This window comes from Osmerus mordax, chromosome 17, assembly GCF_038355195.1.
Source record: "Osmerus mordax isolate fOsmMor3 chromosome 17, fOsmMor3.pri, whole genome shotgun sequence".
NCBI lineage: Eukaryota > Metazoa > Chordata > Actinopteri > Osmeriformes > Osmeridae > Osmerus > Osmerus mordax.
In genome coordinates, this window is record NC_090066.1 from 6,595,691 (window position 1) to 6,610,110 (window position 14,420).

The 14,420-nt window shown below is 44.9% G+C and overlaps 4 protein-coding genes across 5 annotated transcripts; 2 read left to right on the plus strand and 2 right to left on the minus strand.

The window, feature by feature from the left end:
- Nucleotides 1-127: 127 nt before the first annotated feature.
- Nucleotides 128-5,133, plus strand: LOC136960011 (zinc finger protein 709-like). Of its 2 annotated transcripts, none has more exons than XM_067254298.1 (9): nucleotides 128-393; nucleotides 883-1,085; nucleotides 1,189-1,287; nucleotides 1,459-1,551; nucleotides 1,671-1,781; nucleotides 1,991-2,114; nucleotides 2,223-3,381; nucleotides 3,488-3,540; nucleotides 3,625-5,133. In XM_067254298.1, exons 1-9 carry the CDS (start codon nucleotides 360-362, stop codon nucleotides 4,893-4,895), a joined length of 3,147 nt encoding a protein of 1,048 aa, XP_067110399.1. In that variant the 5' UTR covers nucleotides 128-359; the 3' UTR covers nucleotides 4,896-5,133. The 2 variants fall into 2 exon arrangements, with proteins under 2 accessions (XP_067110399.1, XP_067110400.1); XM_067254299.1 differs by having other exon boundaries at nucleotides 3,637-5,133.
- Nucleotide 5,134: 1 nt separating this feature from the next.
- On the minus strand, nucleotides 5,135-7,770 carry apex1 (APEX nuclease (multifunctional DNA repair enzyme) 1). Its single transcript, XM_067254301.1, has 5 exons — nucleotides 7,695-7,770; nucleotides 7,150-7,281; nucleotides 6,847-7,013; nucleotides 6,567-6,759; nucleotides 5,135-6,355 (listed from the first exon to the last, which is right to left on the minus strand). The coding sequence occupies exons 2-5, from the start codon at nucleotides 7,208-7,210 to the stop codon at nucleotides 5,841-5,843; spliced, it is 936 nt and encodes a 311-aa protein (XP_067110402.1). The 5' UTR covers nucleotides 7,211-7,281; nucleotides 7,695-7,770; the 3' UTR covers nucleotides 5,135-5,840.
- A 258-nt stretch (nucleotides 7,771-8,028) lies between these two features.
- Nucleotides 8,029-11,913, plus strand: osgep (O-sialoglycoprotein endopeptidase). The gene is made up of 12 exons (XM_067254806.1): nucleotides 8,029-8,045; nucleotides 8,419-8,538; nucleotides 8,655-8,774; nucleotides 8,872-9,047; nucleotides 9,185-9,280; nucleotides 9,387-9,436; nucleotides 9,550-9,628; nucleotides 9,845-9,910; nucleotides 10,018-10,108; nucleotides 10,458-10,533; nucleotides 10,621-10,719; nucleotides 10,820-11,913. Exons 2-12 carry the CDS (start codon nucleotides 8,424-8,426, stop codon nucleotides 10,857-10,859), a joined length of 1,008 nt encoding a protein of 335 aa, XP_067110907.1. The 5' UTR covers nucleotides 8,029-8,045; nucleotides 8,419-8,423; the 3' UTR covers nucleotides 10,860-11,913.
- On the minus strand, nucleotides 11,129-14,215 carry si:ch211-214j24.10 (uncharacterized protein LOC558894 homolog). The gene is made up of 4 exons (XM_067254807.1): nucleotides 14,095-14,215; nucleotides 12,277-13,065; nucleotides 12,078-12,110; nucleotides 11,129-11,877 (listed from the first exon to the last, which is right to left on the minus strand). The coding sequence occupies exons 1-4, from the start codon at nucleotides 14,108-14,110 to the stop codon at nucleotides 11,828-11,830; spliced, it is 888 nt and encodes a 295-aa protein (XP_067110908.1). The 5' UTR covers nucleotides 14,111-14,215; the 3' UTR covers nucleotides 11,129-11,827.
- Between the last annotated feature and the right edge of the window lie 205 nt (nucleotides 14,216-14,420).

The window sequence follows — 14,420 nt, forward strand, 5'->3', positions numbered from 1 at the left end:
TTAGTGGGGGAAAAAGTGCTGCGTTTTGCAACAAGTAAGCAGCCTTTCCACTTTGCTGCGGTGTCGACCTTGAACGTGCCCCCTCCGAGCATCCGTCGTGACGCGCGATAGCCGCCGAAACAATTTCCGGATGTGACAAAAAGTATTTTTCAGACAACCTTCGGCTGGCTAAGCTTGCTTGCCTGTGTATATGTTAACATTCAGTGCGTTTTAAGCAGACTGATTTCTTGCACTGTTGTCTCAGCCTGTTACTATATGTCGCGTTTTAAGGGCTATGCGCAATGAACGACAGGCAGCGTGCATCCAGCTAACTGACCAGTCTCCAACTGTTGCAACTCTTGTTTGGCCCACGCGAGAAAATGGATACTGAAATATTTTTGGCAGACAGTGCAGGTACAACAGTTTTGTTTTACGTTACGTTGTTTAAAATATTTATCATGAATGTCAAGTTCTGGTTTATTGCACATAATATTGTCTTACTGTTTTTATATTGGTCTGTGTACCTTACGGCCGCCATGGTAGAAATGTTGCTTGCTGTTCCAAAAATTAAATGCACCGTTGTGAACACTGCGTTGTCATAGCCATGATAATACGCATTTGCGTCACTGAATATACCCCAGGTTTCTCTGAAAGTGTAGCATTCAAAAAACTTCACTCTGACACCTTGCACAATAATGTTTGTTACGGCTTAACACTATTCAGATAGAGGTTAATATAGATTTCCCAAATCCAATACTCTTTCTTATATATAAATATAGATACGTACATGCCAGAGGGAGTATTTTACAAACATAACAAAACACTAATTTCCCCACCTCCTAACAATAACACATCTACTATGTGAATTACATTATTGTTTATAAATAAACCGTTGTGTTTCAGCTGCCCCTCTACCTCTGCGCTCTCTGCGTCTCCTGGTTCCTCCTCTTCAGCTGATGTCAGCGTCCATGTGGCAGGTGGTCCATCAGCGAGAAGTCCTGAGGTATGGGATGCTGGCTGAGTTTGTGTCAGTGGTCACAGAGACTGTCCCAGAGCTTCTCAACTACAAGCACAGGGCCCAACTCATTCTGGGGTTGCGAGCTAGGGTAAGTGAATGTGAAAGGAGATGTACCGACTGACCCATGAACTATATTGTGTATGTCACAACAACACACTTGTGAACACACCCTTGTGTGTGTGTTATTTCAGCATATTCTGGAGTTACTTCGTGGTGAGACTCCTGTAGAGCCTCAAGTTATTTTAACCCACTTGGACAGAATTCAGCCACATACTCACTCCAGCAATGATGTAAGTGAAGCTTGAAAAAAATGCTCTTTGTAGACATAACTCAAATGACAAGTGAGAAATGCTGAGGGATATCCCGTTTGCTGTGTTTTTGTGCATTTATGTATGCCTTATTGTGTAACTATGAATTTTGTGGTCCAATAAAAATATGTGCTTTGATTTGTGCTTATGCAGATGAACGATACAGAGGTTGAGGCCTCTGAGAAGTTTCTAGAACTGGTCCAGACCTTACTAAAGGACTCTGATATGAAGGAACATTTTTTTGAGGTAAGATATGACACACATTGCAGTTACCTCATCAATTTATCAAGTCAGATCCCCCCCCCCCCCCCCCCCCCCCCCCCCAGTAGTGACACTGTCCCTATCTTGGTCTGTCTGTCTCCCAGGGGGTGTTCTCAGTGGAATTTGGACCGCATTATGACATAGAGCTACAGACGCTGTTGTGGGAGTTTCTCTCTAGACTGGCACAGCTTTTACCAACTCCTGACTTTGAGCAGGTAGGTGAAAGGTTAAGCTAATATTTGCTGTAGATGGGAGGTATATTTTAGAACCTTCTGGAGTTACATCATGGTGAGATTCCAGTAGAATCTCAGGATGATTATTTTAACCCACCATGGCAAGATTCAGACACTCACTTCAGATAAGACATAAATCTGACTTTTTCAGGTGATGTAAACCAGCTGATTAGTTTGATTTTCCTCCACAGACTGTGTCATTGCTTGGTTCTGCATCTTCTGTTCTGGAGGACTGTTCCCACGCTATGTCTCACCCAGAAGACCTGAAAGGTCTGCTTCAGTATCAACAGCACACTGGGCATCTGGAGGAGCATGGTGGGTAACATGGAAATCAAGGAGAAGTCTCATTCACAACATTAAAAAAAAATGGAGGATGCCTCTCTTTGTTTGATAAAAAGACGTGTTCTCTTTGTTTTTCTACAGTTCCACCCTGTGCTATGGGTGACTGTATTCTGACCTCTCTCTCCGTGCCTCTTCGAGGTAGATTGATGGACAACGCTGACCAGGTCAGCTGTGATAGCCGTTCGGAACCCTCACAAGACCTCATGGACGACACACACCATGTGTCGTTCGTAGAGGATGTGGTTGAAATTGTCACCGTGTCAGACTACTCTGAGGTTGGGAAGGGGACCAGTCAGAACGGGGAGGAGCTGGTGGAAGAGAATATGGAGGAAGTTAAAATAATGGTGGATGTGACCAAAGAGCCGACAGAAAAGCCTCCTGAAGAGAAAGTAAGAGTAGGCGAGAAGCAGGAAACGCACCAGGAGAAAGCGATGGAGGAATCCGAGAGTATAATTAAGAGCCCTTCCTGTCTAGTAGAAACAGGCGATGACCCAGCATCCTGTCAATCCCAAACGCCCTCTGGTTCACATGACTGCCCAGACTGTGACAAAACCTTCAAGTTTGCCTCTGCACTGATAGCTCACCGGGTCATCCACACTGGTGAGCGCCCGTACCAGTGTAACCGCTGTGGCCGATGCTTCTCCTTTAGGCAGTCTTTAGACAGACACAGACACACCCATAAAGATGGCCGCCAGTATGACTGTGTGATCTGTGGGGAGACCTTCCAGTCCCTCTCAGCCCGTACAGAGCACAAGAAGACCCACATGGAGGATGGTGTGTATGTGTGCCCACGCTGCGATAAGAGATTCAACTGGGAGTCGGCGCTGGTGAGACATCTGAAAACTCACACTGAGGGAGCCGAGCTCAACGAAGAGGAGCCCGCCAAGACGCTGAAAACGGAGCCAGACGACGTCGGGATTGAGGAGGGCGTAGGGGAGGTGGTTGTTGAAATGACCGAAACAGAACAGGGGTTGCAGGGGGAAGCGAAGTGTAATCTCAGTCCAGAGGAGGAGAGTCGGTCCAACCAGCACACGTCTTGTGCGTTGCCTGCTTTGGTTCCTAAGCTTCTAGACAAGGTTGTGTCCATGGTAAAGGTTCGCACCAGCGCGCGCACACCCAAGCCCACGATGAAGATACAGGTAATAAACCTGCAGAAACGCAAGGGAAAGGTCATGGCCCCCAAAAAGAGATTGGGTGGGGTGAAACTTCCAGAAGAGACCAAGACAGTTTTATTTAACAGGTAAGTTTAGCACGACAATCGTTTCAGCATGTTAATGTTAACAACTTGATGTTGCCAACATCTCTATACAGAGCAGATGTATAATTTGTCACTGTCTCTTTGACAGCGATGAGCATTCCTACGGCTCACAAATCGTTTCTACAAAGGAAGGAGAAGAAGGTGGGTGTGGTCGTCATTCATTGCTCATGTCAAATAGGTTATTTTCATCCCCTGTCTCCTGCTGATGTGTGCTTTTTCCTCAAGGGGCAACTGCAGACAACTCCACTCCTCTACAGTCCTGTCCTCAGTGCTCCTTCAGCCACCAGGAGGAAGCACAAATTCAGCAGCATATTGAAAGGGTCCATTCCGGTGTGGAGGCCCAGGATGACCCACTGGCCTTGGAGCACCAGACAGGACCCGCTGGCTGCTACGACTGTCCGGACTGCGAGAAGACCTTTCGGTTCCAGTCTCTGCTGAAAGCCCATCAGCGCATCCACACCGGCGAGCGCCCGTACCTGTGCTCCCAATGCGGGCGCAGCTTCTCCTTCAAACAGTCGCTGGAGAGGCACAAACACACACACAAGAACGGCCGGAAGTACGATTGTCTGATCTGTGGAGAGAGCTTCAAGTCCTTGTCGGCCCACCGAGACCACAAGAGCAGCCACATGGAGAACGGCACGTACCTGTGCTCCGTATGCGGACGAACATTCGCCTGGAAGTCGGCCCTGGTGAGGCACCTGAAGACCCACACGGAAGCGTCCGACAAGACCGAACGCCCTCACAAGTGTCCCCACTGTGACCTCGGCTTCAGCTGCGTGACTTACCTCAACCGGCACCTCCTGACCCACAAGGAAGAGCGTCTTCACGTCTGCACGTGCGGCAAGAGCTTTGCGTACAAGGCCGCCCTCACGGCACACCAGCGCACCCACCAATCGGAGAGGCCCCACCAGTGCAAGCAGTGCGGCAAGGGATTCCTCTACAAGGGGGGGCTACTGAGCCACATGAAGATCCACTCTGAGGAGATGCCTTACATGTGCTCCTTCTGTGGCAAGAGCTTCAAGAGGGAGCGCAACATGAAGAAACATGAACGCTGCCACACTAGGGAGAACGTGTTCAGCTGCTCCCAGTGCGAGAAGACCTTCGTGTACAAGGCCACACTGATCAGACACGAGTTGACGCACTCGGGAGTGAGGCCTTACCTCTGCTCCGACTGCGGGAAAGGCTTCTTCTCCCACGCCGAGCTGCTGAAGCACGAGCGCTTCCACACGGGACACAAGCCCTTCCAGTGCCCTCACTGTGGGAAGAAGTTCACCCAGTCTTGTTACCTGACCATTCACCTTCGCTACCACACGGGGGTCCGGCCCTACACCTGCCCACAATGTGACAAAAGCTTTCTCAGTGCCAACCGTCTGAAGAGACACCAGCGAACACACACTGGGGAGAAGCCATACTTGTGTGTGGAGTGTGGAAAGGGATTCAAACAGTCGTATCACCTCAAGATGCATGTGAGGACTCATACCCCAAAGTTTATATGACTTGTGTAAGTTTGGGTAGCATTCAGAATATAGTTTTGAAAAGTCTTATTCAGGCAAAATAGTTATAGCTATTGTGACAGTAATGTTTGTTTCTCTAACACATTAAGGCTCCTGAGGCATGGTAAGATAGGTACATTAGATTTGTTATTTTGCTTGGTATAAAGTGGGGTAGTATTGTTTTCAAAAATCTTCAGTAGGTAAAGTGACAACATAACCAATAAATTGTCTAAAACAACAAGCATTATTTAAAACTAAACTTTATTAACTGGCATGGATGCATTTCACATCTACAAACTCAGAAGGCATAGGTATGAAAGAAATGAAAAGCTTAACAGGTTTGTCTAAGAAACATTGCTCTGGATGTTGGCAGTAGAGGGTTAATACCAGTAGTTGCTTTCCTGGTATTAATATGATCTTGGCTGAATGGTTTTCATGCACATTAGGATATGCCTTTCTTGACTTTAGCAATACACATGGTCAATGGTCCCTTCAAAAGGAGCAATGTTTCCACAACATACAAAAAAATAGCACCGACAGAGGATTCACAAGTTTACACTGAGCAGACTTTTGGGTGATCAAGTCATTTACCTGATGAGGCCCACCATACTGAGGTGGTTGGAAGGTGTAGCATATGCTAATGTAAATATTGCAATTACCTACATTTAATAGTAAAAAATAAATCAATCCTGCCAAAAAGGATACAGGGTAAATGATCAATATCAACATCATTGGTGTAGTTTCAGTAGCTGTGCCTTGCTAACAGTTCAGATGTGGCACTCAAAAGGAGCACACACCGGTATACAGATTAGTTTCAGTAGTTGGGCTGGGGAATACAACAGCTGGAACACATTAGCTTCAAGGAGAAAACAATGCATGGTAGCCCGTTCATGGACTATTCAACTCAGAGGCATATGATCTGGCTTAGATCTAAGGCCAGACTTGACCCTAAACAACAACATGCAGAGTTATGGGGCAGTGGTCGCTTCCCATAGCCTTGTTGCGGATTTTACTGTCGCACAAGCCAGGCAGCAAAGCGGAGGACAGCACAAAGTAGTCAAGCCTCCAGCCCACATTCTTGGAGCGGGAGTTCATCATGTAGGTCCAGAAGCTGTACGCGTTAGCTTGCTCTGGGTACAGCTCGCGGAAGCTGTCGATGAAGCCATCACTCAGCAGCTGACTGAAGCCCTCACGCTCCTCCGGGGTGAAGCCAGCATTCTTTTTGTTGCCTTTGGGGTTCTTCAGGTCGATCTCCTCGTGGGCCACGTTGAGGTCACCGCACAGCACCAGGGGCTTGCGCTTGTCCAGGTCACAGAGGTAGGCCCTGAAGTCCACGTCCCAGGTCTTACGGTAGTCCAGCCTCACCAGGCCGCGACTGGAGTTGGGCACATAGGCTGTGACCAGGAAGAAGGTTGGGAACTCTGCGGTGATGACTCGGCCCTCCTTGTCGTGCTCCTCTTTACCTGATGTGCGAGAGAGTAAACCATTGACATCAGATGCATAGGCATAAACTGATTTCAAAAAGAAAGTAGCCATAGTGTTCTCTGTGGGTGATTTAGTCTATCTACAATGTTTAGTACAGTCTTCTCAAACAAAGGACAATTGGTCTAAACATATAAATTCAGTGGATATAACAAAGTTTGATTCATCACTTGATATAAGACTGTCACTCACCGATGCCGTAGGTAACATTGATAGGCTCCGTCTTGCACAGCATGGCCACACCACTGTAGCCCTCCTTTTCCTCTGAGCCGGCCCAGTACTTGTGAGGAAACTCGGGCATGGAGGTGATCTCATTAGGGAGGGACTTCTCGGCACACTTGGTTTCTTGCAGGCACAGAACATCTGGACTCTCCTCACGCACCCACTGGGTAAGACAAGAGACAAGTAGTTTAAGTCCATGAACCAGCGGCTGAATGTGTTGCTTTCATGGTTTCCTGGTCCCCAAACCTACATCAAGGCCTTTCTTTTTGACCCAAGCTCTCAGGCCATCTACATTCCAGGAGGTGATCTTCATGTTGGCGGAGCGGCCATCTTTGCTGGTCATCTTGTCAGGTGGGTCATCATACAGCACTGGGGCCTCTGGCTCCTTTCCCTTCTTCCCTTTTTTAGCAGCAGGGGCTGAGTTGAAAGTAGGACATGGTTGGTATAATTGGTATATACAAATACAATGTTTAATTCCATCTAACTTGTTTTACTGCACATGCTACAAACTAATACATGTATTGTGTTCCAATAACAACACTTGATGCAGCACCTGCTCCATTTTCATGGTCTTCTCCGGCCTCTTCGTCATTCTTCTTTCCTCTTTTTGACATCCTTGCACTCGCTCTGAATCCACACACACCCTGCAGACACACAACACGCGCACACAACAACACACGCGCCGCTGAAAAGGAAAAGAAAGACTTTGTCATTGTGACCTTCATCAGCTAGACATTTATCGTTTAATTATGCCCAGACCATTCAATAAAGAAGATGCATTTCACGTTTAAAACCATTTAGTTATAGTAAAAATGTGACACAGTTGGATACCCTGTACCAAATTACTTACTAAATCTGAATGCATTTGCTACTTGGTGACGCAGCTAGCTATGCTAATTGGATAAATGATCTAATTCAGTTGGCACAAAGGGATTAGCTAGTTAGCTTGCTATCCAATAAAGCACTGCGGCCTAGCTAAATTTGATGCCATACATGCCATAGCAATTTGAATGAATAGAAAATAAACAGGATCATCATTACAACGTTATTGCAAATATAGTTAGTTTGACTGAGAACAATTCCAAATAAAAATCTTACTTTGAACTTTCACAACAAAAGGATACCTGGACAACTATCCACGCAGCCAGACACTCAGTCACTCCCCCAAAACAAAAGCAGAGAGAAGCATAGCTGATTTTTGGAGCATAGGCACATGTGCTGGTAGGCTGTCCAAAAGAATGCCTGAAACATTATTACACTTTTAGTGAATGAACGTGCTTTATATTAGAAAAATAAGACATAATACTTAATATTGTACTAATATATCTACTCAATAAATTAATATATATATATTATTTAGTTTGTTGATTCATTCCAAAACATTGATTACAGCCAGGGATGTCGTAGAGATCCTCTCTAAACTGGTCCTGACTACAAACAGCAACAGAGGTTGGTGTTGAGCGGTTCTTCAAACTTTTATTTTAAACTCTAAGCATTTTAATCTAGTTTATAATCAATAACGCAATGCCACACACATTGTATGAATCTTAATATTTCTGGTCTTATGTATCTAATACAAAGTGAAATCAACAGTTTGTAGCCTTATGGCCGCATGCTACTAGTGCAAGTTTGTCATGACCAGCTAGAGCTAGGCTAGCTAATTAGAATTTCAATTGGCCGTGCTAGGGATTTTGTACAGGTGCTACATTCATCATGTCAGCGTGCTGACGTTTATATTTTTTCTTGCACTTAACTAACTTGTCTATAACTCAGACTAGTCAATTTTTGGGGGGTAATCGTGTCCTTTTTTATGTACTATCAGCTGCCATGACTGTCGTGATAGGGTTCGAGGGCAGTGCCAATAAAATTGCCGTGGGCATCGTGAGAGATGGGCAAGTACTGTCGAACCCCAGACGCACTTATATCACACCCCCCGGCCAAGGCAAGTGGGATTAATAGATATAATAACTATAGCTAGAAGTGTTTGTGTGCATTTGGGAGACATGTGCGAGTGAAGGTGTCCAAACTTTTTAATTGACGGTTGACTCCAAACCCAAGGCTTCCTGCCCAGCGAGACAGCCCGACATCACCGTGGCGTTATCCTAACTGTCCTCAAGGAGGCGTTAGAGGAGGCAGGGATGAAACCAGCGGACATTGACTGTGTAGCATACACTAAAGGTAAAGAACAACTAACTACCATGTTTGAGGTGTTTTTTCCCCCCCCCCAAAATATGTTGCCTGGCTCCTATTCAAGGTATGTCCTCTCTTACTTCAGGTCCAGGTATGGGTGCTCCTCTGGTGACAGTGGCCCTGGTGGCTCGTACTGTAGCCCAGCTGTGGGGGAAACCTCTCCTGGGGGTCAACCACTGCATTGGCCACATCGAAATGGGCCGCCTCATCACACAAGCCAACAACCCCACTGTGCTGTATGTTAGCGGGGGAAACACACAGGTCTGGACGCTCTCATACACCCATTCACTTATCAGGTGTGTCCAGTTAAGCATATTTGCACAAGTAAACAAGGCTTGAACTTCTTGATTTAAGCTTTTTAAGACTTGTAGGGTCCCTCCATTTCCCTCTTCATCCAGGTCATTGCATACTCAGAACGACGGTACAGGATATTTGGGGAGACCATTGACATAGCAGTAGGCAACTGCTTAGACAGGTTTGCAAGGGTTATAAAGGTAAATGTAGCTGTCTTTTTGATAGAAATACAATTTGAGCTTTTACTGCATAATGCATTTATTTTTATTAAAATAGTCACCATGATGCTTTTATTTTACTTTCAAGATTTCCAATGACCCCAGTCCAGGTTACAACATTGAGCAGATGGCTAAGAAGTAAGTCAGTCTGCATATTGCTTTTTTTAACAATTCCTTTGTACCCACCATATTCTCTTGTATATATGTGTAAGTAAATCAAAGAAATACATTTATTTTTTCTATATCCACAGAGGCACACAATATGTAGAACTTCCATACACCGTGAAGGGAATGGATGTGTCCTTTTCTGGAATTTTATCCTTTATTGAGGTAAGATGCATTACAAATAGAGTTAAGTTACACCCAACTTTATTTTCATGCCAACGCAGTATACCAACTTCTTACCCTCATTCCTAATGTAAAATATTATTCACCACTTATAGAAATGTAAGACTGTCAGTCACCATTATCAAGGCGGATGGATATAGTGGATTTAATTGTGGTTAGTATGTAATATGTCTGTGTTGATATATGCTCACTTTGCAGGAGGCTGCCAACAAGATGCTGAGTTCTGGGCAGTGTACAGCAGAAGACCTGTGCTTCTCACTGCAGGTAGGTGCTTTCCAATGTAAAGGATCACTGCATGACTCTCTGCATTTTTTACATTGGAAATAGGCTGTTACAGGAACTTACTTTCCCATCCTTGTGTGGTTTCGTAGGAGACCCTGTTTGCCATGCTAGTGGAGATCACAGAGAGGGCTATGGCTCACTGTGGATCCCAAGAGGTGCTCATCGTAGGAGGGGTTGGATGTGAGTAACTGTTCCCCATATTAGATGAATGGGTTTCCCATGTCACAATGTCTTGGAAACAGACTGCCCCTACAAATTAGTTTGAGGTTTCTTTTATTAGAGGTTTTTCCTGTTGCCCGGTCCTATGAACATATTTGATCATATTGTACTTGAAAAGTACAATATTGCCTTGTAAAAATAGTTCCTTGGTTCTAACCACCAAAATGCTGTTAGAACTATGCACGTCTATTATCAGCTGTACTTCCTATATACACAATTTGTATGTCGCTGTGGGCATCAGCATCTGCTGAATGAATGAAATGTTGTCCTGCCATTGTGGACAGCAGCTGAAACGTGTCATGTCTTGCAGGTAATCTTCGTCTACAAGAGATGATGGGGGTCATGTGCAAGGAGAGAGGGGCAAAGCTCTTTGCCACAGATGAACGGTAAATAAAAAGCTTTAAATCCTATATATATTTCCATGTATGAACTGCAGTTAGTTCGTTAACACTGATCTTTTTATTGTGCAACAGATTTTGCATTGATAACGGGGCAATGATAGCACAGGCAGGTTGGGAGATGTTTCGATCAGGACAAGTAACTGAACTGTCAGACTCCTGGATCACCCAAAGGTAACTGGCATATAATGTAGAAAATTTAAATGAGCAATGCCTCGTTACCTTGTATGTATCGTTTACCAGTTGTTAAATTAATCTGGTTTGCCGTCTGCAGATACAGAACAGATGAAGTGGAGGTGACGTGGAGAGATTGACAGCTCGATGCTCAACACGCAGGAACACGCATCTCTTCTCATGGCTGACGAAAGAATGCTGGGAGAAAATTCTAATTTTCCAGTAAACTTTGGCTCAGCTGTTGCATGAGCATGGTAATGTAGCCATGAACTGTACTAAGGAGCAAAATGCATTGTGTACAGACTTGAAGGGAAATTAGGAGCTGTAGGGTTTCATTTCAATATATCCATGCAATGCTGTACATACTTTGATCAATTAATGTACCGTAAATGCCAAGCAAATACTTCAGTCAAGATCATTCAATTTTATTATGCAATACTGTTCACTTACAATCCTCTTCTACTTCCAGTGTAGTTTTTGTAATTATATATATATTTTATAAATTGAGAACATACTGAGCAAAGTGTGATCCCTTGAGGACTTAAGAGTAACATTCACCCATTGGGGTACAAAAAACAAAAAAACAGCATTCAGATTAGACATTGGTCAGGTGCATTCTTATTGTGCTGCTGACTGCACCTGTATGTAAACTGGAGACATGTTACAAGTCCCTTGTATAAAATTACTGTGAAATGAAAGCAGGTACAAGACATTTTCAAATGTGTGCTAAACAAAAAAAATCAGTCTGGTAAAGTAGGCATACAGGGATTGGTCACAACGGATTAGAAAGTGCTTGATTGACCACTCGCATACAGAACAAAAAAAAAAGATAAAACTGCAGTTCATTACAATAAAAATGACAGCTCTTTAAAGATTTGTTTGTTTTTAAAAAGACCAGCTCTGTACAACGTTAAAATAATTGTTGCGCAGGGATAGGGAGAACCAAATCCACTTCATTAAGGCAGGCTTCTTGTAAGGCGTTAGAAAAGTCCCTAGGTGTTTCCTCGGAGTTAGTCCAAAGTGTCTCAGTGTGGCTTTGTGTGTAAAGACAACCTGAGAAGTGTGCATGTGTGAAAAAGGGGTGTGTGCATGTACATGTACCCCCGGGTTAGGCTGGGTGCTCCAGGGAGTTCTTAAACCAGACAACCTTTTTCTGATCTGAAATAAAAACAACACGTTTGTAAATACCCCTTCCCCCTTTGGATGAGCATGTACTTCAGAATACTTCAAGCTTTGAAGTTGGATCTCATTTTCTAAATCAGGGTACAGATGCATCATTAAAAAGGTATTGCAAAAACAAGGTATCACTTCACATTTGGACAAAATTCCCAAACTGACTTGTGAAAGTAAGCACTCACCTTGCTTCCGTTTATTGCAAATAGTGTTCCACTCTAAAGAGACGGAAAGAAGAACCATTAGAAGCCATCATTCAGTTTGATTAGAACCAAGGGACGCTCCACTGCAATAATGATCTCACACACAAATACTTTCAAGTTGCAATTCACAACATTTTAATGCAAAGAGGACGTTGGGTTTCGAGGAAATCTGTTCCTGTACCTTGATTGTGGTATTTTAGGGCCTCTACTAGATGGCGACAGCTGAGCAGCAGATTCCCGTTGCCCTCTTCCTCATCCGGACACTGGCCAATGGTGATCATGTTAGTGGCTGGAACAAGCATGTCACTACCGTACTGGATTGTTAGAAGTGTTTCCTCTGCTGGCTCGCTGTCATCCGAGGGCTCTGACAGCTCTGTGGGGCCAGGAGCACATCCGGAGCCCTCTGAGGCTTGGAGGACCTCACTGATGAAACTTAGTCCCCACTGGTTCTGTAGCAGAACCCCAATGGCAGGACGGTCGTCCTCGAGGGCACCGCCTGCAGCTCCCGCCTTCACCTTGGAGGCGTAGCTGACGGCTGGCTGTAGTTTGGCTGGGCTGTCTTGCACTGGGAAAGCAGGGGGAGGCCTCAACAGTGACAGGCTGTTCTCCACCCACCTCTCCTTTGAGCTCTGTTTTGGTGGCCGGTCAGCCACCCTCCCTGCCCCTCTGAGGCCCTCTCTGCGTGGGCCACGGCCTTTGTGCTGCTGGGTCCTGCGCTCTCTGTCTCTTCGAAAGGTATGTGCGTGGGTGGGTCCATTCAAGCTGCCCTCAGTGGCCCCAGGTGATGTCTGGCGGGGCTGCTGGTCAACTGCAAGGGTGCAACCTCCACCTCCTCCACCTCCACAGTTGCCTGACCCAGGGGATAGGCGGCGGTTGCGAATGTGAGGTTCTGGGTTGGTGGTGGACACAAGGACAGCTGGATCACACAAGTTGTCGGACTCACACGCCATGTTGCTGGCTGCCCATGTTCCTGATAAACAAGAATAACAATTTGATTTACCACAAGATTACAATTCAATTGTGCTCAACAGTTTAAGGACGTCTTTCAATGGGACAATTAATTTCAACATTTTGAATAATAAATCTCATGTTTGAGCACTTGGATGCGTTTGTCAATCTCCACTACATGAGCTGAACACATGATAATGCGTGTTCTAGGAAAATACCAGGACAAAAGTTCCCTTTATATAGTCTAGGATTGGAAAGTTTAGTCATTCACATTTTATTGTTCAGCTGATTTCATTACTTAACTAGACACATTCCTAACCTTGGACGGCTTCTAGAAGATTTTGGAAGCTAGCTCAGTCGTCTTCAAATGCTTTGCCCGCCCTGGTGGCCTCCCTAACTAGCAGGCTAGTTTCAATGCCCATAGTGCGTCAAATATCCAACTGCCCTTGCTAGCTAGTTAAGAAAGCACATATCAGTATTGTATTCACAAAATCTAGGCATGACGTAGATACCGATAGTTAGTTGTTACTTAACTGGTCTCGTTAGCTAGGTGCTACTACAGTTAGCCAACACCTGCAACGTGTTACAGAATCAGCTACAGCTAGCACTAGCTTGCTAAAGCTACCGCACTATAGGATAGAAACTCGCTGTTTTAGCCCGACGAGGAAAGCTAGCAATCCCAGTTAGCTAGCTCTAGCTGCTGTCACAAACGAATAAAGTAGACTAGCTACCACAAATAAAACGATAAATTACCTGACACGGGCAGAAGGCACATCTACACCAAGGAAATTTGTCTCGCCCCCAAAGTGATAGCAAAAAATTGGCATCTAATTTGATAGCAAAGCAAGTTTTATAACTCCCTATTTAGGACAGCAGCTACGTTAGCTAGCCTAGTGGCTAGCCAGCTAGAGGTGAAATAGAACGTCTCAGTAACGTTAGCTAGCTAGCCTAGCAGCGTTTGTCAACGCATTTGATTGGAATGCTACCTTGACAACATGTTTTTAAATCAGATATTTACATTGAAAATGTTATAAAAGTGTTTACAACTTACCCGTTTTAATATGCATATCTCTTCGTTTTAATGTAATGTTGAAAAGGAACCGTTTGAGAACTTTTTATTTACAGCGGCGTTGAGATGTCGTGTTGATTAGTCTCGAGTATATGTCTATGGCTACACGGAAGCAAGCAACAGTCAGTGGAGCCGGCTGGACTGGGAGTGGAAGTGACCGTTCAGACTGCCGGATATTGAAGCGCGAAGATGAGAGGGAAAGCAAATCGAATCGTTTTATCCGCTGTCAAACCCACGGGACTGAAAATACTTATGCAAATGGTTTAAAATGATTTATAAGTTATGGTGCCAAAACACAGTAGATCTCG